This window comes from Trypanosoma melophagium (genome assembly GCF_022059095.1).
Source record: "Trypanosoma melophagium isolate St. Kilda chromosome Unknown ctg15segment0, whole genome shotgun sequence".
Taxonomy (NCBI): domain Eukaryota; phylum Euglenozoa; class Kinetoplastea; order Trypanosomatida; family Trypanosomatidae; genus Trypanosoma; species Trypanosoma melophagium.
This window is the reverse complement of record NW_027125143.1, coordinates 237,429-264,318: the sequence shown is the minus strand read 5'-3', so window position 1 is coordinate 264,318 and position 26,890 is coordinate 237,429. Positions and strand designations below refer to the sequence as shown.

Here is a 26,890-nt window from a genome sequence, read left to right as displayed (position 1 = left end):
AAAAAATCGTCATGATACACACACACACACACGCATAAACATGCACTCAAATATCACACTATAATACACTCAGAATGGAGGGAAAAAGAGGTTCGGCCGTTCAGATATACATAATATAAAACATTTCACACGTTCAGTCATAATAGAAAGAAAAATAAAAATGAATGGATCTAGTCAATACAAAGCGAACATCACCTCCTACAGAAGCATAAACAGAAATACGAGTAGAGTTACTACCCTTTCTACTGGACTTCCATAATTACAAACAATAGGTAGAAGAATAACCACAAGACCCCCCCAAGAAAAAAAAGCTTAAATATATACAAGTATATACTAATACTCATTTGATTTCACAGAAAAAATTATCGTCTTGTCCTTCCCCAAGAACTTTGGGATGTATTGGAACCGTTTATGCACATATAAAGAAGTTGTAGATGCGTCAAAAAAGAGAAAATTTGCAGGGTTTCCCATTTTACACCCTCTCTCTCTCTACTCTTACCACGCTGCAGCAATATATATATATATATATATATATATATATATATATATATATGTTCTTCTTATTTTCTCAACCGTTTTCCTTCTCTCAATGTCTACCTTCCCATCTTTTCCTTTTCTTATTAGCGTTTTTTTTAAACTCCTTTCTCATTCATATTCCTTTTTCTTTTTCATTCTTTGATTCTTCCCACCCCTCTATTCTGCCAATATTCATCAACGAGACGAACTCTGACTAGCGCGCCGCGAGTTCCGCAGATTCCCTAACTGTGCGGTTCGATAAGGTAATCGAATCCGTTGTAGCACTCCCAACGTGTGATGTACTGTCGTATCACGTACGACCCCTGGTGCTGACGTATTTTTCTGATGAAATTCTCCATTTAAAGCCGGTTTCTTTTCTTCCGATACTGGAGTGGATACGGGTGTGATAATAGGAGCCAATCGTGCGCTTAATACGGGTCTCCACAAGTCTCCACGATCATATCCGGCATTTCCACTAACGAAGCCTGGTGGTAGCCACAGTACACTTCTGTTCTTATTGTGCTGTAGGCGTTGATCCAGTGCTTGTTGTGTATTTGGACTGAATTTAATGCCTTGACACCCCACTTCCTTTAAATGTATATTTTCAGTTGCGAGATTTAGGAGTGCTTTAGCGCTTGCATCCGTGAGAGGATTATTTGATAAATCCAATGATTCCAGTACTGGGTGTTTTAACAGTCCTGTACATAAATCCGCTACACCAGTGTCATGAATATCATTAGAACTTAAATCCAAAAGGTGAACTTGTCCAAGTCGTGGGAGTAGTGGTGCAAGTGACTTTACACCAGCATCACCAAGATGCATATTAGAAAGAACAAATGATGAGGTTCCTCGCCATACTGAAGGGGTACTTAAAATATCTAGTACCTTCTCATTGGGTTTTACATGATTATGAAGACAGTTTACTACATAATCAGAGCGAAGTTCAGAGTGATCTTCCGTACTTGATTGAAATGTATCATAATCTTTTAAAGAAGATAGAACCCGTTCTTCAAGGTCTCTTTTAAATCGTAAATAGTCATATTTCCGTTTGTTCTTTTTAACACTCTGGTCATACTCTTTTAAAAATACCATTTGTATCATATCATTTATCATGTTTATTCCATCTGATTTCCAATACATATTATATAACTCTTCCAGACGTTTATCACGAGATATAGAATCAGTTCCTTGTGTTTTTACTACCGACGGACTAACATTACTTTCATTAGTACTTGTTTGAGTATTATTGACTATATTAGTACTTTGTGGGAGACCAGTAACTTCATCCCTTGGTGTTCCATCAGGAAAACGAAATTCATAATCTTCACCAGTAAAAGCATCTCCACAAGTATTGAGACGTAAAGGTTCATACACCAACGCACTTTTATCAGAACCATCATTATTAGCACCAATGGTTACATTTAATTTCTTCTTGGCACTCCGTCTAGCACTGCTTTCAGAAGCCGATGTGAAATGTGAATCTGTCATTGCAGGATTTCGCTCATGAATACCATTAGTTGGAATTGCGGTTGTTAAACTAAAACAATGTTCTGCCGTTCCTGAATCGTTCTTAATAACTCCATTCACAGCAAGAAGATGTTTCCCCTCACGAAAAAGATCTGAAAATGTATTGAATATATGATCTATTGTTCCACCTGGTAATACATCCATTTTACGCGCTATCTGTAGATCCTCTCGCAGTAATCTGAGAAGAATTTCCATCGCAAATTGATACTGCACACATATCGCACGGTAGTCCACACCGCCGTTAAGGTATTGACATAAATCTGTGGCCGCTACAAAGAGTTCCCTTTCATTCCGGTACGTTACACTGCGGGATTTAGAAGAATGTGGAGAAGAAAAGCCGGCTGCGTTATCGCTTTTACACAATGGACTTCCCTCGCGGCCGGAGGCAAGTTGAAACTTTGCTTCAGATGTTATGGAATAATCCCCGTGGGAATCGTGAAAGGATGTACTTTGATTTTGTGAGAAGTTGGCCACTTGGCGTTGTAGAGATGCCCACTTGTTGTTTATTTGCATAACCATCTGCTCCACCTTCTCCAAATCGAGATCGAAGGGGGCGGCCTCAGGGAGTTCTAACATATTTGAATACACACTCAGACACACAAAGGTATAAATAAATAAATAGACAAATATATAAATATAAATATATAAATACAAATAAATAAATAAATAAATAAATAAATAAATAAATAAATATATATATATATATATATATAAAGGAAACTACTTAAACAAGAACACGAAACAGCAAAAAATAAGAAAAATAGAGGAGAGAGAAAAGAAAAGAGAGAGAATGTGTTTTCTCTTACTGATGGAACCTTGATACTCCTAGTAAAGAGAAAACAACAAAAACTTCGTTGAGCTTTCTTTTCTTTTTTTTAAAGATTTACTTCTTCTGTTCTTTGTTCCTATTATTTCCGTTGTTGTTTTTTTGTATTTGTTATCCCCACACCTTATTTGCAGTTGTGGTTTCTCTTTTTATCTTTGATCCCTTCCTTTGAGAGTCTTTTATTCTTACTCCACTCTCACTGCTTACTGTAGACAGAGAAAACTCTATTTTGACCTGCAGAAAAAAAAAGAAGGGAATAATATACAACGCACTAAAGATATAAAAAGCAACAAGCAAAAAGAACAAAAAAAAAGTATTATTTATCGTTAATACAGCTTCACACAATTGGGACATGTGAATAATTTTAAAACAATACAAAACTAAAAAAAGAAGACATCAAAATGATTCCAATATCAATAACGACACTAGTAGCAACATTCAAACAGCTCTTCATTTTTTTCTTTTTTTCTTTTCACTTGCACCGCTACATACATGTGTATGTCATTCCATAATGTTCTTGAGACATAATAAACAATATATTATATATAAATATATGTACATATATATATTCCAAAAAAGTATATTTACTTTAGAATATTCCATCACCTCCTCCTTTTTCTTTTCTTTTCCTTTCTTTCTTTATTTCTTTCTTGTAGTTTTCTTTTCCCACATCTTCTTCTCTTTCCTTATACATCTGCAGGTGTACCACTAACAGATGTATGCGAACTGTCTAATGGACTACTTGTTGAAACAGAACGGCATGACTCCTCTCCTTTTGCTGATTGCATTAAAGAAAAGAGTTGCTGCGCCATGGCACGATTTTCCTCCATAAGTGCGGCATTCGCCTGTAGTAATTCACTCTCCCGCTGCACCCATTCCTGCATTTGTCGTTTCTCTCGTAGTTGAAATCGTTGTAAATCTCTGTGGTAATTCTCCCGATCGGCTTCTGCCTTTTGACACTTCTTCATCAGTTCCTCATATCGGCGTTGTACTTCCATCGCCACTTTCTGCAGTGCTTCGCCTTTATTACGGTTCTCCACCGCCACAGTGTCACGTCTACCGCAGAGAGAACAGGGATCATCCGGACGCTCTGGTGGTTTGGGTAATGGTTTTAAACTATCTTTTAAAAGTGTACTACCGGCAAGAGAATTCATGCGAAGTGTGATGTGGCGTAAAGAGTCGGATACATCGTGTACCATGTCTCGAATAACTTTTGTGGTTAACTCATATTCAGCCGGTGGAGTCCACGCAGGACGGAGATAGTTTGCCATATCTAATTTTAAATCATACAGGGCATTAATTTCATCTGGTGAGCAGTCATTTACACCCATACGAATTAAATCCGCCCTCGTGATGGGTCTTAAACGTTGTCTCCTGATCTTTCCCTGCGATAAAGTGTAATCCACCGTTTGGAGATCACTCTTGGTTGGTGTAACGCCACCTCCTCTTTCTTTTTCTTCTCTTTCCTTTTCTCCCATTTCGCTTTCTTTTGGTGGTTCTTTTAAATCATTATATTGTGTTTCTCCATCTTTTGCAGACGCCATGAGTCTCGGCGATGCTGGTGCCGGTCCCGCCACTTCTCCCGCATCTTGAAGGGCATTCCAGCGACTAAACACATCAAAGACATGTTGACGGTGTTTCTTCTCCGCTTCAAAGGAACCGACCACGCGGGCAATTTCCGCCCACTTCATAGAGGCAACATTCACCATAGCAGACGGTTTGGGTAAAGTGAGAGGTTCATATAATGGTTGACATGCCCCATCTACGGCTTGTAAGGCATCTGTTAAAGCACTAAGAAGTCGATAAGACTCGGTATATAATTCATCCTTGGCTAAAACGGTTTCACTCATTTTCATATTATTCATCTGTGTCGTAGGGGCATCACTGACTTTATCCTTTTCCTCAAATACGGCGTTAGACATGTCATACAATTCTTCTAAACCTTTCTTTGTTAAAAAAGTATAACTTTCTTCTAATTCCATTAGTAAACGTAAATGATGCTCTGGAGGGTGTTTTGAAAAATGTCGATCTTTCAATTCTAAACGTTTCATAAGAGTATCAAACTTTGAGGCTTTTCCTTCAAGTTCACCATTAACACGACGAAGATTGTCCACTTCCGATCGCAAATTACGAATTTCCTCCCGTAACATAATAACATCTTCCACATCTTTTCTAAAATCTAACATTAAATCACGACGTGCTTTGGCTTCATAACGTGCCTGTTCTTTACAATAACCAAGTAACCATAAAGCACTAGAAGTAATATCTGTAATAACGAGACGAAGAGCATCTAACAAGGCTCCACGTTCAGCACATGAACCTGCTACTTGTCGAACAATTTCTACAAGTCCTATATCTACAATTTCCATAACATTTTTAGCTGCTTCTACATATTTTTCATGAGCTGTATCGGATTCTTTTAAAGCTTCAGGACTTAATAACCTTTCCACATCTTTGGAAATTTTATTATCCACATTTTCATCACATAAGGGTTCAGGTAAGAGTCGTTGGGCAATATTTTTATCCGCCAACACTGCAAGTGCATCTGGTATATCTTGAAACATTCGATCAAGTGTATCTCCTAATAAATATACCTGGGCACGTCCAGTAGCCGTGACGGCAGGAAATAATAATGAACTTTTAGCAGGAATACGTCCAACTACTTTTTCCACATTATGTTCCCAATGTCTTCTACTACCAGGGAATGTAGGACTATGAATAGTTACCCATAAATCACGAGGTACACGCGATGACTCTAATGAAGTAATGCGATTAATAATACCTTGACGTGTTGCAGAAGCATGCATAGAAGTTCCACCTGGCCAGGTTTGTTGCACTTTTTCATATTCTTTACTTACAGAAAGTACAGCATCTAATGCAGAAAAAATAGGTTTATAAGATGGATGACATGATGGAATACCAGAATTTATTTTAGATGGTTCAATAGATCCTAAACTTGGACGACGACGTGCAGCTGCATAGGCGACAAGTTGTTCAATAATACTAGAATCATCACCCACATTAGTAGAACGTGTTAATGGTACTCTAAGAGCCGTAGGTGCTTCATCTGCAGAAAGAGATGTAGAACTAGATGAAAGAACAGATAAATTTTGCCGTAATTTACTTCCTTTTTTACTTAAAGGAGATGATGTAATAGTATTTGAATTATACACATCTGAAGAAGTTTGTTGCATTTTATTTTCTTTCGTGAACATACTTGTTATAGGGAGCACTTCACGTGGTGTTGGATCATTATCACTACGTGGTCGATCAAACACTTTCGCTTGTAGCATATATTCCACAAAAGGAGGTTCCAAACGTTTTACTTGCGTACGTAAAGCTTCCACATTGTCATTTACTGATGTTTTTTCTTCTACCGGTACAAAACGTCGTTTATGACTACTCTGTACAGCGAATTTTTTTGCAATATTACATCCTTTCTGTAATAAAGTATGAAGAGTTTGTGGTGTAATACGATCATCTACAAATGTGTCTCCCCTCGCACTTTGTTTTTCTATTGAAAGTGATTTAGATATAGGTTGGGCTTTACTAATAGTGGGAAGATACCTGGAAAGCATACTTACCGTTTCATTTTGTATTGTCTTCAGAGAGTTTTCTGCCTTTTCCATCGTCTGTTTTTTAGTATTCGCCTTAGACTCTTGTATGGTGCAAGGAACCTTCCCGTAGAGATATTCATTAGATTTCATTGGGTATTGATACTGAACACGATTCATTAATGGATCCATTGTTTTCTCCTGTGCAATTCGCGTTTGTTTCCAAACATCCCTTGACTGTGTTAAACTACTGGAGTTAATACTATCTGGGGCCCGTGATCGTGGTTGTGTTGCGCCAACAGAGAGAACGCCAATGGAGACTTGAGCCGATGAGGCCGAACTGCACCTATCCCCAGTGGCAGAACGACTGCATAGCTGCAATGAATTAAGTGGATCCATTTAATAATAATAATAATAATAATAATAATAATAATAATAATAATAATAATAATAATAATAATAATAATAATAATAAAGTTATCAAATCTGTTTATCTAATAATAATAATAATAATGATAATAAATATACATATAAAAGGAATGAAGGAATGAGAGAATCCGAGCGAAGAAAAAAAAGTGAGATGCAAAAAAGAAAAAAAAACACACACACACACTCTCTCTCTCGTACTGGTGTCCCTTCCCTTTCTATACTATGATTCCTTGTTGTTATTGTTTTTTTGTCTCCTCCTTTTCTCGGAGTCCTCAGATAAAGTGATAGAAAGAAGAAAAAAAAGAAGAGATAATGATGATAATAACTAGTGGTCAAAATGCATAGTGTAGAAGCAAACGAAGCGGTGCTCACTCAGTGTGTAAAAAAAAAACAAAATAATAATTTTGTAGAGGAAGAGAACCCCACTAAAGAAAAAAAAAGAAGAATAATAAAACAATAGTGGAAGGAAAAAAAATGTCCTTATCCATTTTTTCCTTTATTTTATCTCTTCTTCCACTTATATCCAATGTGTATCATGTAGAAGACATTCCATAAGAGCAAATAAGAACGAGAGAAAATACGGCGGAATACAACGGACACAACAATAACAAGAAGAAAAATAACAACAAATAATAATAATAATAATAATAATAATAATAATAATAATAATAATAATTCAGCATTATCATTATCATTATCAACGCACAGATGTCTCTCCAGCAACAAACTCCCGCATACGCCTTGCGGCATCTTCCATTGCTGGATTATCCGATGGACGTTTCTGCACATCCGTCCCTAACGACGTAATCTGAATAGCCAACGACGGTTGAAACACATACATCTTTGGATCTGCAATATACTTATCCTGCGCCACTGGATCCTCTGCAAAGTTACTACTAATATGTGTATCCACCTGCCACGTCATGGGCACCGACAACTCTAAGCAACGTTGCGCCGCACGATGATGCAAAACATACGCCGTCAATTCACGATGGCCTTGATACGCCAAACGTACACCGTCGCTAATAAACGGCCGTGGGGGTTTGCCGCCCGCTAAGAGATCGAGACCGCCGAGATGCACAATGCCCCAATCGGCGGGAATATGAGACCACAAAGAACGAAGAAGTCGACTAAACTTGTGGTGAAACTCCACATCATCTTCCAGGACGAGGGCACATTCGCGCCGTTCGGCGACAATCATTTCCCATATCTTTCGATGACCCAAGGCACATCCAATAGCACCAGGAGTGAGATCCATTCCGAATAGTTTTTCTTCTAGTGGAAGACGAAAACGATTATATCCAAGTTCCGTGATAACGCCAGTTTTGTGTAAAGCTTCAATATCTAATGTTTTTCCATCAATACCACTTATACGTGTGACTTTGGCTGGGGGACGTAGAAAAGTATTAATCTTCGCACGGTCAATTTGACGACGCACATGGGCCCAACGGTCTGTACGATGATCTAAATTCAGAACATAACAGGCATCAAAGATGTTACGTCGCCACACAGATGGACGCAGCATTAATTAGGAAAAAAACAGAAACTATCAGGTGCTTTACAATGGCTGAATCTTCCTTTCTTTATTACTACTACTACTACTACTATTATTATTATTATTTTATTTTATTTTTTTTTTTGCTTTGTTCTTTACTTGTCAAGATTGTTGTAATCTCGCTCCCTCTCTCTTAGTATTACCTTTTACTTTATTTTCGTCCTGCTTTGTAATATACCATTTGTAAAAGGAAAGATAAGAAAAGAAAAAAAGGAGTAACAAGATGAATAATGAGTAGCAATGTATAACAATATTTCTCCATTCCGAACTCTCATCATTAGATTTATCTCACGCTCACAGACACACAAACACACAGAAAAAGCAATGATTTTTCCATGTATAGTTTCAGCGAATCAATTCCACACAGAACTACCACCACCAGAAGAATAACAAGAACAACAAGATAAATAAGAAGGAAAGAAATAAAAAAAAGAAATAGTGCTTCTCATATTTTTAAACGAGTTTTGCTTAACACACTTTTCTCTCTTTTGTTTCTTTCTTTTTCTCTCATCATTTCATAGTATTTCATCATTACACCCTATTCATCTTCACGCATAGCACCTTGGTGTCGTCGCTTGGGCCCCCAATTAGGTGCATTGGGAATAAACTTCGCCACACCTGTTACAGAGCCGCGGAAGTCAAACTGTTTATCGTATGAAAAATCGGCTTCTAACATGGCAGTCACTAATGGAACTCGCACACCCACTCCCACATGCTTCTTTGCGTTTTCCGTTCCCAACACTGCAGAAGCACTATTATTATTATTAACAGCGACACCAACTTCAGAAACGGCAGTCGTCTCCGTTTCCTTTTCCTCCAGTAGTTGTTGTTCCTCTCTCCATTGCAGCATCACACGCACCAACACATCAGGCGGACAATCTGTCTTAATACCAGAAGGCGAACAATGCACTTGACTACATCGATAACCCATTCGGGCCAAAGCGCCAACAAAGAGTGGTGTAGGAGGACACCGTACCCGTACAAAGGATGCAATATCTGGAAGTTGATAAAATAATGGAGTGTCTGGAAGTTCTTCCATTGCCAATCGTACCAAACCAGATACACGAGCTTCTGATGTAATTTGTTCGGCACGCCCTCGCTCTTCAATTTCTTGTAAGAGTTGTGTGAGAAATGAAACATTTTGCGTTACCGCAGCATAAATGGGTCCTGAAATACTCATAAATGCTCCACATACAGTACAACAACGGGAGTTCACAGATGGCAACATGTTCTGCAAACTACAACATGTAATTTTAGGGTTATCCTGTCGTGAAGGCGGTGTAGGAAATGTTTCTCTACCCAATACATCCGCTTTGCATCTAGTTTCTTTTCCATCCATATTATTATTATTATTATTATTATTATTATTATTATTATTATTATTATTATTATTATTATTATCAGTATTATCTTCCGTGATACCTTTATCTTTTTTCTGAGATGTATCCTGCTTTCTTGCCCGTTTACTGGCCCGCACACGAGCCACACCCATTGGACGCACCCAGTATGCTGGACAATGACTACACTGGAGAAGGTAACCCAACTTGCAGGAAGCAAGCTTTGCCTCTGCAGGCTGTGTATATACTCGGAAAAAGCATCGTACATAAAAGTCGATATGAAGAGAAAGCAACGGAACAATATACTTGCGGTGTTTGTTCGCAACCCGTTCAATAGCGGCGAGAAGAATTCGAACAGCCATTTCATGACATGCGGCATTCTTTAATGGGATAGAGTTATACTTAACGTGACACGTGTCTGGATGGTTTCCACAGAGAATAGCACTATCAGTGCTTGTGACGAGCATGAGTCCTCCCTCTTTTATACACCGCATCGCAGCGTCAAGAAAAGGAGAGGCCGAACCATATGGATCGAGATCTACAACATCGACTAACTCTTGTTGAAGCAATGGCTCAACACCAGGGATATTATTATTATTATTATTATTCGAATTAGTCTGGGAAACTACACATAGACGTCGTCCAGTATACACAGTGGGATTTATTGCCAGACGAAACATCAAATCATTCGCATCATCCAAGTTTGGAATAACAGCTCCTCCACTTAATATAGTGCCACTTTCCTCATCCACAGAAATCTTATCAGATGGAAAGTTTTCTTCCAATGTTGCTCGAACACATGGAACTCCGTTGAACTCGCAATTTCGACGAATACACTCCACAGCATCGGGGTCAAGGTCATTGGCTATAATATAACGTACTCCTGGAATCTCTTTATAGTAACGAATAGCACGAAGTCCTGTTGCGCTAAGGGCTTCAAGAATTGTTATACCATTACGTGTGCCTCCTTTTCGTCGTGGTTCACTTTTACGTAAATGTGAAAAACAAGCCAACGCACACACGCTTAAATCCCGATTCACAACTTGTGCAGGATTATAAAAGACAGCCTGACCATCATCATTTTCATTTTCATCATGGATATACAAATTACCATTCTTGTTTTCTTCTTCTTTCTCCTTTACTTGTCGACTTGATGACGCAATCTTTACGGCTGCGGGTGGAAACAAAACAACTGCAGTTCCTTCAGTTATTCTTTCAAATCCAGACGGTGTTTCCTTTGCAAAAACATCCGTACCGAAAAGTCCAGAACGCATAGTCGCAGAAGGGTGAGGATCAACATTAGAATCAGGAAGAGAAGTTAACATTAATTTCTTTATCCTTTTCTTTTATTCTTTTTTAAACAGCAACAAATCCTTGCCTTCAAGATTACACTCCAAAAGAAAAGAAAAAAAATTATTGCAGCAAAGTACATTAAATTTAATAACTAACGTAAGCCGATAGACAAACAACAACCAAAAAAAAAAAAAACACGATATAAGCAATCACACTTTCATTTAATATTGCTTTCTTTCCAGAAAATAATTTCAATTTCAGCATCTTTGGTACATATTTTTTTGTGTATTTTAGGAAGAGAACGGTACACAGGCAAACAAAGTAACAGTAACAACAGCAACATATTCATCAATCGGCTTCCACTTCCGTAGCTTTTCTTCTTATTATTCCTTTCCATTACAACATCATGCAGTAATACCTCTACCCTCTCTCTGTTCCTCCTACAGTTCCCTCCTACTCTTCCTCCCTCACATCACCTTTTTTCCTCATCTTTTACTGCCTTCGTTAAGAAAAGAGCAATAAAATACTGTGAGAAACCATACGTATTTGTATGATACAAATATATATATATATATATATATATATATATCTGTAAAACTAACCACACTAGATTACTACTGACACTTACAATGCACTACACGATGTCCCTGCTCTTCGTACTCCTGACGTGAAACAGTCAAATGTGGAAACATAGAAGTACGTGCGAGCATGGAACCACCAAGCCAGGTACTATAAACGCGGCAGTCTACATCATGTACACAGATTGGTGTTACAGCTTCACTAGCGTGTGTCTCCCTATACAATTGTGTTACCTCAGCTTCAATGCGTTCTCGTGTTCCCGGGAAGGAGACATTTCCTCCAGCTAGTACTATGTTTGCAAAGAGTGCCGCTCGCATTTCGGAATGACAATTATTAATAGCCGCAAAAGGTAGCCAACTAATCCCCATAGGAAAGGATGGTAAAAAAACATCTCCAAGTTCTGTCATATAATGCGATTTGGGTATATACTCTTTGCCAAGAATACCAAAATTAAAGAGAACCTCTGTGGTTAGATGTCGATGCTCTCCTAACGGAATAGCATTTCCATCTGGTAGATAAAATACCTCCTCTGAAACTGTTACTTCTGTGTTATGTGATCCCATCACCCCATCTCGATTTTCACTCCCACTAAAGTCTACCTGTCGCACATAGCATAAATCCTCCTTTGCCCGGTTAAGCACCTCCATCTCTAGTGGTGTACCAAGACTATACCCTTCACGCCGTAATAATTTAGCGAGATGTGTGGTGAGTGCGGCGCCGGCAACCGGTGCGGTGGCCGCGTGTCTGCCGAGAGCATATCCCTCATGCACGGGTACCGCCACCGTGCGATCGCGTCCACTGTCCAGCACGAGGCCTGTGGTACATCCGTAGGCGTAGAGACTCAGCACGGGGGCGGCGCCGAGAAAAAGCGAGTGGACGTGAAATGTCTCCATCATGAGTTCGAGTGTACGTTCCCGCTGCTCCGCCGGGGCCGCGACATCCTGCGGGACGACGAAGCAATGACTCTCCGGCGTGACCCGCAGCTCGGAGAACATGACGTGGCCCCAGAGTTTCTCCATGTGGTCCCAGTTCGCCACGAGGCCGTCGTGGATGGGGCTGCCGACGGTAAGCATCCCGCGGCGGACGAGCGCCTCCTCGCCGATTTCGTACTCGTTCATCCCGGCCGCCATCGCGACGCCGCGGTTTCGCGGTTGGCCGACGAGTGCGGGAATGTCGAGGCGCGGGCCCTTTTCGTCGGCGTAACCCGCCCGGATGCGGTGGGAGCCGGCGTCGAGGATAACGACCGGCACACGTTCCCGCACAGCATCCATCGTTCTTTTATTGGGTGTTTCGTTTTGTATTGTATTGTTTGCTTTTCGTTTCCGTCTATTCTATTGGTGTGTCTTCTTTTTTCTTGTATATATATATATATATATATCCTGTGTGTGATTGTGTTTTTTTTCTTTTATAGGCCCACGTGCAAGCAGTAGTAGATGATGATGGCAAAAAGAGAGGGAAAGAAGAACGGGAATGGGAACCAGACGCGTTCTTCTTTTTGTTTCTTTTTTGTGTCTTCTTTTACTACCTATGTGCCTGTTGAAATTATATAAACCCACACAGATTCCATCCCCGAAAAAAAAAAGGAAAAGAGGAAATACATTATTAAGCACATTACCACATGTAACAGTGTATAAACTATAAACTAATCTCACAGAGAATGAGACCAATCTTATGAAGAAAGCAAATAGAAAAGCAAAAGGAAGAAAAAAAAACATAGCAAGGTAAATAATTTAGAAAGGAAAACATCGAAAAAGAGTAGCCGATGGAGAAGGTGCAAGATCTGAAGTATATGTTACAAATACCACTAGAGTGTAAAACACATCTAGAATGATAACCCACAGCGAGAGAAAGTGAGTGAAATCAAAAAAAAAAAAAGGAAAAAAAAGACAAAAAACGAATGCACATAGAGGAAAGGAAAAGGTAAATCTAAAGAGAATAAAAATGAGGTCCAAAACTCATTTACTCTCAATCCTTCCGTCTCTCTCCCTTTCCCTAGATGAGACCCTTCACAATGGCGCAATTAATCATTATTTCTCATACCACCCTTCTTTTTTTCCCCCGGAAATACATACGAACACCACAAAAAAGGGAAAAAAAAAACCAACACTCAGAACAAGTAGAGCTAGTAAGAAAAATAATACCGCATCCCTCTTTCATTCTTTTTTTTTTTTACCCCTCCATCACTCTGTGTGACTAATGTCGAGAGCGCAAAAAAAAAAAAAAGGAGAGATATATCCTCCACACAAGGGAAGTATTATTACGACATCATATTCTTTTACCACCACCACCACCACTAATAATAATAATAATAATAATAATAATAATAATAATAATAATAATAATAATAATAATAATAATAATAATAATAATAATAATAATAATAGCCTCTTAGTTAAATCAATACTCAAGAACTCCTTCCTCTAAGAGGAAATACCAGAACCATATTTTTTTAACCATTGATCATACTTTTCCAATTCTGATTGCCGCACACTACTTTGCGTACAGGCTACACTCGCTTTTACATCTTCAAGGGTTACAGCTGGCCGTTTTAACGGTCCTTTTCCCAAATCTGACGGATTACCGGCCCGCTCAAGTTTTTCAATCATTATTCGTATTGGCCTCATCATAGCCTCCCGACAAACCACATCAATATCAGCACCAGACATTCCCTCTGTGATATCTGCGCAAGCATTCCAATCAAGATTTGGGTCCGCAGCAGGCATTAAAATTTGTCGAAACATGGTGGCTCTTGCGTCATGTGTTGGTAATCCAACTAGAATACGTTTTTCCAGTCGACGCAACATGGCGGTATCAAGATCCCATGGTACATTACTTGCTGCAAGTACAAATACCACTTCTCCACCTTTTCGTTTGGATAAACCATCCATCTGTACTAGTAATTCTGTCTTCATACGACGTGAACCTTCATGCATACCTTCTCCAGATCTTGATGACATGAGAGAATCTATTTCATCGATAAAAATAGTACTTGGTGCATAGTGAACAGCCAAATCAAAGAGAAGTCGTACAAGTTTCTCACTATCTCCACGCCATTTTGAAACAACACTAGATGCAGAAATATTAAAAAATGTAGTATTACACTCTGTAGCTACTGCCTTTGCAAGAAGAGTTTTACCAGTCCCAGGAGGACCAAAAAGTAAAATACCTTTCCAAGGTCGTACAATACCAGCAAAAAGTTCTGGATATTTAACGGGCATCACTACAGCCTCCTTAAGGAGTCGTTTTGCTTCTTCTAATGCAACAATAGAATTCCACCGAACATTAGGATTTACATCTAAAATATCTCGTTGTATCGTCATAGCTAAATCTTGGAGTTCTGCAGAAGGAAATCGTGGAAGTGGCTTTAATGCACGACCAAAAAAAGTTTCTTCGTCTTCACGTCGGGCACTATCTGGGTTTTTCGCATCCATTGCTGGATCCAGTCGTAATCCAGCAACCTCCATTATTCCAGAAGCATCTACACCAAAAGCCTTCTTTTTGTTATTATTATTATTATTATTATTATTAGTATTATTATTATTATTAATATTACTATTTCCAATTCGTTGCCGTTGTGGCGATTGTGGAGATTTTGGCCGTTGTGCGAGTGCCAAACCACGTGCCAGTGCTGGTGAAGTAGCCCCTCCTCCTGCTGTTGGTTTCTGTGTTTCCTGCGCACTACTAGATGGAACATCCTGCAGATTTCCCACATTGGCGTAGTTTATCTTATTAAGATTGATATTTCCCGGTGAACGTCTCGCCCGTAAACCGGCAGATCCCCCATTTGGACGTCGTTTTACCGCCATACACTCACCAGCGTACATGTCACCTGTAATATCATTTCCCCCTTCCACCGCCCGAAAGAGTTTGGGTCGGCGATTGAAGCGAAACTCAAAGTACTGTTCATATTCTGTAATAATAGAGAGGAGATCTACATTATCTGCTGGAGAAAACTGCTGCATAGATACACGACTCTCCTGCTGAAGCATCTGCAGTGTTCCTGTGTATCCTTGATCGAGTAAAAATTGTAGAATTAGTACGATAGCTCCCTTTACACGCTTTAAACGTACCCTTTCATCATCCTCACGTGCTTTTTGTTGGATTTTAATCGCCTGTAATGATGAACCGGGGGAGCCATTCGGGTCATTTGATAAAGGTTGAAGACGAGAAGGATTCTTCTGTTGCATCTGAATACTTCTCCTATCCAGTTCGTACTAAAGAATAATAATAACAAATAAATAAACGTAGCTTTATTAATATATATATATATTACTATTATTATTTCTTGCTTTCCTTTCAATATGAAGAAACTAGGGGATTTGTTGAATAATAACAAACCATTATAAGACGATCAAAAGAAAAGGAAAAGGCAAACAAATAAAAAATGAGCAATAACAGTGGGGTTAGCGAAAAACGTACCAAAAAAAAAAATAAATGAATAATATCAATAGGAAATAATAATAATAATAATAATAATAATAACAACAAAAACAGGGAATAGCAAACAACAAAACGAGCAGCTATGATAATATAAGAAAAGAGAGAAAAGTTCAACCTGTCACTTTCCAGACTCCCTACTCCTTCTCGTTGATCCTCATTATTCAGAACCTCCAATATATATATTTCTACAATATGTAGTACCAGTAATATGAGGATCAATGAATTGTGGTAAGTTTATTACATTTATGCGGAACCACACAAAAACCTTTCCTCACTGTACCGCCATCGGTAGAGAAAAGAAAGAAAACAAAATGCAGATAAAACTTTTCACATCCTCCTCCATGACATCCTCCCATAGAGACTAAAACGCACAAATAAAACAAAAGAGTAAAAAAAGAAAAAGAAACACACACGCGGAAAGAGGGAGATAATCAAAAGGATTAATAGAGATATAATAATAATAATAATAATAATAACAATAATAAATGCAGGGAGTGTTTTTTTTTCTTTCAAAGAATGAAGAAAACAAACAAACAAACAATAACAACAAAAACACACTCCCAAATACAAATTATATCTTGCTATAACTCCTATAAATTCCACCTCTTCTTGTACCAAAGGGGATTTAGTCGTTTTATTACCCCCGCTTTTGCTGCTTTTGCTGCTCCCGTTAATGCTGTCATCCCCTTACATATTCAGTTCTATTAAAACACACACACGCACACACACAACAAGGCCGCTTGTATAACTCCATCATCATTATCATAATCATCATATTTTTTTTTATTTCGTATTCTCTCTTGTTTAAACTACGCCGTAGCATCTCTAGGTAGCATTGTTGTCAAGACACTATCTACCATGAGAAGGTCAGAGAGCACCCATCGCCTATTTGCATCCATATAGAAGCACATCATCTTACGTGTTGCTGGTGGACATTCACCAATATTTTTGGGAATACCAATTTGTGCTGAAATTCCATTCTTACATATAAACTCCACATGACGTCCAGTAAACATCCATAAGAGAAAATCTAAAGGAACCACAAAGGGATGGGCGTTTGACATGGCAAAAATACGCGCAGCTGCGATACGCTCATACTCATTCTCATATCCTGTAATACGTTTATAAAACCAATCAAAAGTAGGAGCATAACGCTGAGGTGGTGTTACTACATCTACAGTTGCTAATACACATGCGAGTGCATCAGCAGGTATGGGTGGCAGTTGTTTACCTTTATAAGTAATAATTGTTTGCTCTTTTACTTGGTTTTCTTCTTTTTCTTCTGTTTCAATAGAACTCTTATGAGTACCATTATTATCGTTACTTTTATCATCCGTATCTTTGGCAGCAGCAGTCACAGTAGCTGTAGAAGTAACAGAAGGGTTACTTGTAGTAGACATTTCTTCTTCTTCCTTTGTGGAAATATTTACTCTACCTGCTAGATTTGTATTGGTATTAATACCATTCTTTTTTACTCTTCTAAAGTTCTTAGGAGAGATTTTTGTCCCAGAGCGTCTTCCTTGTGTAGATGGAAATGGAACACTCACCATTCTAAAAGGTCCATCCCCATCCACATGCACCTCCTCCTTATGACACTCATGAAAAAGAACAATATTGGTTGACAAGATATAATCCGTAGGACCAGAAACACAAAACAAGTTCGCTTCAAATGTTCGTTGTTTATTCCAAATATAATAAAGTTCCTCCGCGAGGTTAGCGGATATGGGTAACACCTGCATAAGTGCCTGTGAAACCATCTTCGCCACATTCCCTCCCCCCCCCTCTTCCAAATCTTTCTTATCCAACTTCTGATCCGTGCTAGTAGTATTAGTATTGTTATTACTTCTACTACTATTAGTACCATTATTATTATTATTATTATTATTATTATTATTATTATTATTATTATTATTATTATTATTATTATTAGTAGTAGTAGTAGTAGTAGTAGTAGTAGTATTCGTTGGAATGGTAAAAGCAGAGGGAGAAACACCGTATTGTTTTACCAACAAACTCTTTAACTGCGTGATGGCGCCGCCAAGAGGAACGGACTTCGCCTGTGGAGTCTGCGGTCGCACGGCCTCTGCGAGTGTGCCGAGCAGAACGCCCAATCCATAATACGATTGCTGTACGCCCTGCAGAAACTCCAGTGGAGTGCAACTGCCTGTTTTCTCCGACCAGCGGTAAAAGGCCTGCAGGGCACTATTTCCACCAGAAGAGAATGTGTTTGCCGTCACATCTGCTGAAGTTCCCCAGTCTTCATTCACTTCTCGTGATTCCGCAGGTCGACTTCCATCAGAAGAAGAAGGAGGTGTAGTTGTAGTAGTTGTTGTTGAGGCTTCTCGGCCTTTACGGAGAAATGTTCTATGGGAGTCCACTACATTTTTTCCTGCATAAATGTGTTCACATGCATCCGAGGGGTTGCCGTCTTCACCATGCTGTGGATTACGATTAATATGGTTAAGAATATTATTATTATTATTATTATTATTATTATTATTATTATTATTATTATTATTATTATTATTACTGCTGGTGTAGAGTGGGATGGGTAATCGACTGAGGCAACTCTCAGCGACGGCGCTAACAGCTGCAGGAACACTCCACGCGGAGGCTAACAAAGCGTGGCGTAATGCACCGCGATTACTACGATGATTGCTAATAATTGATGGAAACAACACCGGAGGACGTCGCATTTGGCTTTCAAATAAATAAATAAATAAATATAAATACAAATATAAATATATATATCACTCTTCTTTCTTTTTCGTTTTGCTTTTTTTTCTTCGTATTCTCTTAACCACCTTTTTCTTTTTTCCTTTTTTTTGCTTGTTCGTGTGTTTATATAGGGGGATCCCTCTAAATATACAGAGATTTATATTACTTTGATGATTCTTTCCTCTTCTCAACCAAGTCCGTAAAGGCGAAAAAAGGAAGAACAAGAAAAACGCTTCTTCGTATTTCCTTTTTCTTTTTTCTCTCCTTGAATTAACGTGGATAGGTTCTTTTCTTTCTTTTATTTTTTATCCTCAATCTTCTACTTAAAAAAAAAACACTCCGTTAGTCCTTTTTCCCTCCTATAGCAATCTATTATTATTGTTATCGATATGTGACAATAAAGAGGAAAAAAGAAAAAAAAAATAAGTGTTGCACTAAAACGACAGTAATCACTCAAACAAAGTGGGTTTACAAGCAATATTAACAGAAAAAAGGATTGGTGGGAAAATACACACCATAAATAGTAGCAAACGAACGAAGGAAAGAATGCAAAAAAGAAATGAAAACAAAAACAAAAAACAAAACATAAAGCATTAATCAATATCACATCCACAAAAATAAGAATAACAGAAAAAAAAAGGCAATTCATAAGCAATAGAGGACACTTAAATAAACTAATTAAATAATAATAATAATAATAATAATAATAATAATAATAATAATAATAATAATAATAATAATAATAATAAAAGTTTCTCAAAGTCGTGAAGGCGCCGTAATACACGTACCCGTTGTTTGACTATTTATACTTGCACGTACTGTCTCTGTTTCTTTTTGTGTCTGTTGTACGTTTTCAGCCGCAGTGACGGTTAAACCCCGTAGATTTTGTTCAATCACCTCCTCCCGTGTACGGCCAACAGTATCCATTACATACAATCCCTCCAGTTGGGCGTCCATGATGGGTTTTAGCGGTATATCAATAGCGGCTCTTGTCTGCAGATATTTCAATTCCTCCATATACACTTCATAGCGAAATGTACAACGTGTTTGGGGTAATTTTGAGAGACGCACATCATTTCCAGCCGCACTACGTAATAGGTAAAGTTCACCCAACCACTTTTTCTTTTGATGGGAAGGGAAACCCGACATGAGTACACTATTCTTGGCAATTTCACACACATCTGCTAGTGATAAACTCCAGAAATTAGCGGCTGTGCTGTATTCCTCAATTAATGGTTGTTCTGTGTGGTGAAAGGTAAGTGCGCCATCTGTGGCAAGTGCAACATTAAGTCCACGACGGAAAAAAACTGGAAATGGATTCGCATGATATTTACAAAATAGTGCATTATTAGAAAGTGGCGTTATGCCAAGTGGTATTTGCGTTAAATAGTATAAGTATTGTAATACGGGTAAATCTTTAAGGTTAATCCCATGATTAACCCCATCTACAATATAAAACACATCTGCCATATGATAAGGATCGCCACTTTCACCTGCATGAGGTCGAAATGCAAATGTTGAAAGACCCCGTGCGGCCCGATAACGATTTAATGTTGTAATATTTGCCCACATGTAATACACCCAATACACAAATGGTGGATTTTCTTTACAGGTCCATTGCGAGGGTGGGATCTCAATAAGTCCATCGGGTTCCCGTTCACTCTCATTATCCACACTATCAAATCCACTCACATGGGCGAGAAAGTAGTTAAGAAATGGGTGTGCCTCAGGGTGTATGGAAGCCTCCCAAAGGGGTAAAAATATATTAGATAACATTTCTTCAAAGGAGGAGATATTATTATTTTTACGATAAATAGAGTATAAACGGGGAACTTGTATCATCCATCGATTCGTCGGGTGTGACATACCATGTAAGACAAACCATCGTGCTAATCTGTCCCATTCATTATAATGTCTTCCATAGATAGAAAGTCGATATTCTGAAAAGGTATATCCATCTTCCTCTTGTCTATGAAATGTTTCACGTATTAGTTCAGCAAAATAACGTCCTCCCATAAAGTTTTCTGTCTTAAGAAAGAGTGAACGAAGTGTCGAATTACCAAGAGGACTATAACGTCCATTAAATTCATCAAATCGATTAAAAGTATCTTTGCCTGCTTTTACTTCTAATGAAGCCACACTAAGTTCATCTATATTTAAAACCGTATTCATCATTTTTGGAGCTCGAAGTTTACCAAACATCTCACCAAGTGTAATAAGACGTCCTGTTCCAGTTTCAACATTTACAACATCATCCGCATTTGTTTGTACTTTTTGTTTAATAAAACGAAGAAGTTCCTTTGCGGTCATTCCTGCCGCCATATGACAGTGAACATCTACTTTTACACACTTGTACAAGTCTCCCTTTTCCCGTAAAGTAGATGACTGATGCGTTGGATGTTCACGATCATCATTTGTAAGAGCTGTGTGTAGATTAAATTTACATTCCAGCATTCCAAGACGTTTTTTTGCAAATACCTGCATATCACATTCTGCTGAGATACTACGTAGTTTCCGCACATCCGATTGAAACTGTTTCCAAGATGGAATAGGACGAAAATATGTTTTTGTACTATCATTTGCTTTCATAGGAACTATTACATCTCGAACTCCATCGTTACAATGAAATACCGTTGGGATAATTATATTTTCTTTTTGACTCAAATATGATGAAAATGATTGATAGGATGAATTTATCCCTTTATTATTATTATTATTATTATTATTATTATTATTATTATTATTTTGTTTATGCTTCTTCTCTTGATGTTCTTTTTCTTTTTGTTGTGAGTCAAGTGATAATCCTTTTATGGCTTCTGCCCCTTGTAGTAGTGGTGGTAGTGGAGGTTCAAAGTGTACGTTAAAACTTCTATAATACTGACGTTTAATAAGCGCCTGTGCTGCTCTTCGGGCCACTTCACTCTTCTCATGAACGGTAGGTCCAGATATAACAATACGTGGATATTTAATCTGTCGATCTACAAAGTGATGATAGGAGCGTCTAGTTATAACGGGATCTCCTTTAACTATATCTGGTGGAAAACTAAAAAACTGCCATAATAGCTTTCGTTGGGATTCTAATGAGAAGCATTTTAATCCAGTTGGTATTAACCACGTGGTATTAGAGGAAAGTGTATTTTGCCCTAACACAAGTCTTGAAAATACACTTGTACATTCTTCTCTATCTTTATCGTCTGAATCAAGAAAAACTCCTTCGGTGAGTCCCTTTCGACATAAAAGACTCATTTCATGAATTAGAGATGACTCACGAAAGTGTAATCGTAAAGGATTTACTTGTGTTTTTGTAAATTCATTAAATCGTGCACGTACTTTATCCCAGGGACCACCAAGTAATTTATGTTTCTTACTTATACTTAAATTAGAACCTTCTATAGAGTGTAAACATAACTCGGTCATATCTGGAATAGTGAGGTGAGAAGATTTCTGTAAACTAATAAACTCTTCATGTAAGGCATTATCACTAGCATGATAATATAATGGATCAAGAGTAGCAATAGAACCATTTAAACCGGTTTCAACAAGAAAAGAAATAGCTCGTTGAAGTACGGTATCACGTGCCACATGCTGATTTCGAGATGGAGTTAACAATATACTACGCTGAGTTAAGTAATACATATACGCTAATGGACTCCAAGAGAAAACTTCAACGGGATTCACTACTTCATCCGCTACAAGAAGTCCCATAACACTTTCCACAAAAGAGTTCTTGGTCGTGGGTGATGCATGTAATCGAAAAAGTAATGGCCGTACTATAACGGGAGAAGAATGAAGAAATAATGAACGATTGGGTAAGAAAAATCGAGCGGCATCAGATTCTCCATCTATTGTAGTTTTAGTACTAGTATTAGTATTAGTACTACTAGTAGTGAAATTTACAGATTCCGTTGATGAGGTTTCCTTCTTTGGTGAGGAAAAAAATACATGTGTTGTTGCCATACAGTTTAATACTTGAATATTACGCCAAATATGATATATAAAGAAAGCATCTGGTGGTACAATACCACTTTCTACAGAATATATCTTGGGATCATTTTCTACGGGCATTTCCTGTACTTCTGCAGCAACACTCACAGATATAGCTATAGAAACGAGATGCTTGAGGAATTTCACCATCTCAGGATAGGCTTGCGGTTTTAAAATAGTCATCCAAATAGGTGAAAAAATATTTTTTAGTACATCTTCCATATTCTTAGCGGTACAATTCGTATCACTAGCTGAAAGTGGTTGATGTAAAATTCTTAATGCGAGTTGAACATTTTCAGTGGCTATAATTCCACTACGAACACACCATGAGGCGATATCGTGTATTTCTCCAGTGAGTCTACCAGTGATGGTAAACTCCAATTGTAGAAAATTATTTTCACCAACAGCTATTCGTGAAAGCATTGGAATGACCAATCGTGCGAGTAGTTCCCCATTATTTCCACCATGAATATCAAGAAATTCGCGAAGAAGTGGTATAGCATTAGCAACAACAGGTTGTGAAGAAGTCATACCATTATCAAATAAATCGAATACCCGTTCCCTTGTTTCTGTATAGTTTGGATGAAGTCCTAATCCATCAGAGGTGAAGTATCGTTCTTCTGGTTGTATAAAAGGACCAAAAAAGGCATCGGCCATATCTTTTAGTGTACAACCACGACCTTCTTCTTCCTCTTCCTTATTATTATCATTTCCCTTATTATTATTAGAGACATTTCCATTATCATTATCTTCTGTTTTCGGCACATCATCCCGTTCAGCCCGTAGCTTCTTTTGTGTATTTCCTAACCTACCACGCCTGGAAAGTAAAAGATTTGGTTCATTTCTTAACAGCTGCTCCATAAAACCCACTAATGTAGTAGAGGACATACAGGTATTAATACGACGTAGATCTACTTTAGGTGCGTGGCGAAATCCACCAGCTCCAAGTGTTGGGTGAAATTGATCCTCACGTGTTCCATTAAACGCACGATGAAGACGATAACGGCATTGTAAAACTCTAATTCGTGGCTCACACGCTGAGAAGAGTTCGACATTTGACATTAACTGACACAATCGAACAAACTGGAGACGAAACACCTTATATTTAAAGGCAGACTGGGATGCTAGAAATGTATCCATGTGTAATTCATGCGGAACTATTAATCCATCTTGACATCGAATTAATGTATTCGTATCATTCATATCTCTTTTAATACCACTACCATTATTATTATTATTATTATTATTATTATTATTATTATTATTATTATTATTATTACTACTATTATTACTATTACAGCGAGATGATGATGATGACTGTCGCTGTCTCTGATTCTGTTCAGAGAGAAACTCTGTGGTTTGCAGATGCAAGAAACTGCCATACACTGAATCTAAAACAGTAGATAAAGTACTATGCAAAGCCCGTACTTCTTCCAATGCCTTTCGGTAAACAATATGTGTATCATTCGCATGCGAGAGCTCTGATTCACGACAGGCTGTACGCAGTGCGAGTGGTAATGCCTGTACAGAGGCTAATAACTGCAGTGCCTCAATAATTAATGGTGCGGCCTTCGCAAAGGAGCGATCACCCTCATCGTTTTGAATAATCACTTCATGCCACTGGGTTTCCATTTACTTTATTTCTCGTTTCTTGTTTTATTTTATTTTTTTATTTAATCGCTTTTTTTTTATTTGCTTGGTTCTCCAATCTCTTTACTCTCCCTTAATAAACTCTTTTTTTTCCTTTTACTTTTCAAACCTTCTTCTTTCCAAATGGACCCCACCGTCCTCCGATATTTGTGGTATAACGGTTGTTTTTTTTTGTTTTGTTCTGTTAATAATAATAATAATAATAATAATAATAATAATAATAATAATAATAATAATAATAATAATAATAATAATAATAATATAATACCTATTTTTTACTTCCTTTTCCCCCGCAATATAGATAGAATAACCCCCCAAGAAAAAGAATGAAAAAGAAAAAAACATCGATTTAGTATAAATATTATAAATATCATAACACAATAGATAAAACGAAATAGGCTACTACTAATAATTTTTTCCTTTTCTCAGCTTCCCTTTGTTTTTTACTTACCTTTTCATTCTTTTTCTTTTAATATGCACGGTTTGAACCGATTAAGCGGTTTAGAAACAATTCACTTCTTTACAAGATCTCTTCTGCAGAGATTCCACACAATCACTTACACTTACATTCACATGAATGCTTTTCAAGAAAGAAAAATCCCACAAAAGAGATCCGACTCTCCCCTTTCTCTTTCCAATAAGGGACTCACAAATCATCATCAACACCAAAACCAACTAGGACAAAACGAAACAAAACAAATCCATCACAGTGAGTTCAGAAAGCGTAACAAGCAGTATAGCGTATCAGTGTATTGTGAGAGGACAAGGTTCGGCAAATAAACTATTGCCTTCTTTATATATATATATATATATTCTCTTTACGAGAACAGTGGAAATTGGTGTTGCATGTCTACTCCTTTCCGTGATACCACTTCTGCTCTTCTATGACGACGGTATGCTTCCATAACACCTTCACGCAATCGCCGCATCTCTTCTTCTTTAGATAGTTTCACGGATCTACCCGTAGTGTTATTAATACCAGCAGTAGCAAGAGGTGTGAGGCCAAGACGTTCCAATCGCTTCTGCTCTCCAATTTCACCAACGGATGAAAGTAGTTTTAATCGCTCTGCCTTTGAAGATGATGGGCCAACATTAGTACTATTAATATTAGAAATAGAACCCTTTTGGTTACTAGTACTTTTCGTTGCATATTCCAATCGCTGGGCTAAACGTGTGATGGAGGCATCGTGGCGGGGCACAGCATCAAACACCGGCGGTGCCTCCACACGTTCCCCGTAGCGAACAACATCCACCAATTCATAGAACTCACTCGGTTTGCGAGTTCCTTTATCATTTGGATAACGCATGGCCCTATGCGGGGCATCCGCTCCATTATCTTTATCATCGTTATCGGCAAAGGAAATTCGTTTACGACGATTCGCCCGTTTACTGCTTGTACCATTTTCCTCTTCCTTTTGTTTTACCTTTGCTGCCTCTCGTTTCTCTAATGCCTCCCTCGCTGCCTTTTCCTTTTGCATTTGTATTAATTTTCTCTCAAAGGCGGCATCCTTGGCATCCACAGATTTCTCCCGCCTTCGCTTTTTCCCCGTTTTGGTGAGAAGTAACTCATCCTGCAATTGTTTTTCCGTCTCCAATAACATCTGTCGTACACGTTCACGTCTTGCCTCTACCTTCTTACGGTGTTTCTTCTCCTTTTTCTTCGCAATAACGACCTGCGCACTCTTCTCCTGCTGCCAAACACCCGCATTTTGACTGTCGGCGTGGGTGCGAAAGGCCGCAATTGGGGGCGCTAAAGCGGCGGCGAATTGTTCATTTAGTGTTATCACTTCTCTTGCCGGTTTTTGTGCGGTTTTCGTTATCTTGGATTGAACAGTACGGTCTTTTTTACTTTTCTTTGAGACAGATGGTGGAACTAAGGATTCGTCCGAATTGATTTTATCTTCTCGGTGTTTCTTCTTTTTAATAAGTGATTCTTTCTTCTTTTTCTTAGGGATCTCCTTTTCGTCTTCCTCTTCCTCGTGAAGAGGCGAGTCTGAAGTAGGAGATGAACCACAACTTACATTGTCTGTATCTAATGCTGTGTTACTTTCAACATCATTTTCTGTGAATTCCATTTTGGTTTCTCTTTCTTCTTTTTCCATTTCCTCTGCTGCTGCGGCCTCTTCTCGCAGCCGCTTTTTCTCCATCTGTCGTTCACGTTTGGCCATGAGATACTGTATCACCCCTCTCTGACTGACGGGGTAATCACGTTGGCTACCTTTAATAGATGCAATAGGTGGTTGATTGGCGAGTTTTGCACGTTGTTGCTCACGTTGAAAAGGAGACAATTTGGGATTTTTATTGCGTTTTCGCCGATGTTCCTTGTGGCGCGGCACACGCTGCCGTCTTGCCATCTTTTCTTTCTTTTTTATTATTATTATTCTTGCTTCCTCTCTTAAATTGGTATATTATATATATATATATAATTCTGAGGAAGTGGAGGTCCTTTGTACCGGTGGTATGTTAGGACTATTTGTACCGT

At 38.3% G+C, this 26,890-nt stretch overlaps 9 protein-coding genes across 9 annotated transcripts; all 9 read right to left on the bottom strand.

The window, feature by feature from the left end:
- Positions 1-711: 711 nt before the first annotated feature.
- On the bottom strand, positions 712-2,619 carry LSM04_006065 (Leucine-rich repeat; the record flags this gene model as incomplete). Its single annotated transcript, XM_067338413.1, has 1 exon — positions 712-2,619. The coding sequence occupies one exon, from the start codon at positions 2,617-2,619 to the stop codon at positions 712-714; it is 1,908 nt and encodes a 635-aa protein (XP_067193756.1).
- Positions 2,620-3,555: 936 nt separating this feature from the next.
- On the bottom strand, positions 3,556-6,822 carry LSM04_008811 (uncharacterized protein; the record flags this gene model as incomplete). Its single annotated transcript, XM_067338412.1, has 1 exon — positions 3,556-6,822. The coding sequence occupies one exon, from the start codon at positions 6,820-6,822 to the stop codon at positions 3,556-3,558; it is 3,267 nt and encodes a 1,088-aa protein (XP_067193800.1).
- A 727-nt stretch (positions 6,823-7,549) lies between these two features.
- On the bottom strand, positions 7,550-8,377 carry LSM04_001098 (Glycosyl transferase; the record flags this gene model as incomplete). The annotated part of the gene is made up of 1 exon (XM_067338411.1): positions 7,550-8,377. One exon carries the CDS (start codon positions 8,375-8,377, stop codon positions 7,550-7,552), a length of 828 nt encoding a protein of 275 aa, XP_067193657.1.
- Positions 8,378-8,945: 568 nt separating this feature from the next.
- LSM04_009713 (tRNA methyltransferase) lies at positions 8,946-11,018 on the bottom strand (the record flags this gene model as incomplete). The annotated part of the gene is made up of 1 exon (XM_067338410.1): positions 8,946-11,018. One exon carries the CDS (start codon positions 11,016-11,018, stop codon positions 8,946-8,948), a length of 2,073 nt encoding a protein of 690 aa, XP_067193819.1.
- A 633-nt stretch (positions 11,019-11,651) lies between these two features.
- LSM04_002306 (Actin family) lies at positions 11,652-12,887 on the bottom strand (the record flags this gene model as incomplete). Its single annotated transcript, XM_067338409.1, has 1 exon — positions 11,652-12,887. The coding sequence occupies one exon, from the start codon at positions 12,885-12,887 to the stop codon at positions 11,652-11,654; it is 1,236 nt and encodes a 411-aa protein (XP_067193681.1).
- Positions 12,888-14,036: 1,149 nt separating this feature from the next.
- LSM04_009045 (AAA ATPase) lies at positions 14,037-15,803 on the bottom strand (the record flags this gene model as incomplete). Its single annotated transcript, XM_067338408.1, has 1 exon — positions 14,037-15,803. One exon carries the CDS (start codon positions 15,801-15,803, stop codon positions 14,037-14,039), a length of 1,767 nt encoding a protein of 588 aa, XP_067193805.1.
- A 1,062-nt stretch (positions 15,804-16,865) lies between these two features.
- Positions 16,866-18,752, bottom strand: LSM04_009703 (uncharacterized protein; the record flags this gene model as incomplete). Its single annotated transcript, XM_067338406.1, has 1 exon — positions 16,866-18,752. One exon carries the CDS (start codon positions 18,750-18,752, stop codon positions 16,866-16,868), a length of 1,887 nt encoding a protein of 628 aa, XP_067193818.1.
- Positions 18,753-19,530: 778 nt separating this feature from the next.
- LSM04_004965 (Adenosine/AMP deaminase domain) lies at positions 19,531-24,390 on the bottom strand (the record flags this gene model as incomplete). Its single annotated transcript, XM_067338405.1, has 2 exons — positions 19,531-23,927; positions 24,051-24,390. 2 exons carry the CDS (start codon positions 24,388-24,390, stop codon positions 19,531-19,533), a joined length of 4,737 nt encoding a protein of 1,578 aa, XP_067193736.1.
- An 836-nt stretch (positions 24,391-25,226) lies between these two features.
- LSM04_001247 (uncharacterized protein) lies at positions 25,227-26,762 on the bottom strand (the record flags this gene model as incomplete). The annotated part of the gene is made up of 1 exon (XM_067338404.1): positions 25,227-26,762. One exon carries the CDS (start codon positions 26,760-26,762, stop codon positions 25,227-25,229), a length of 1,536 nt encoding a protein of 511 aa, XP_067193660.1.
- Positions 26,763-26,890: the final 128 nt, after the last annotated feature.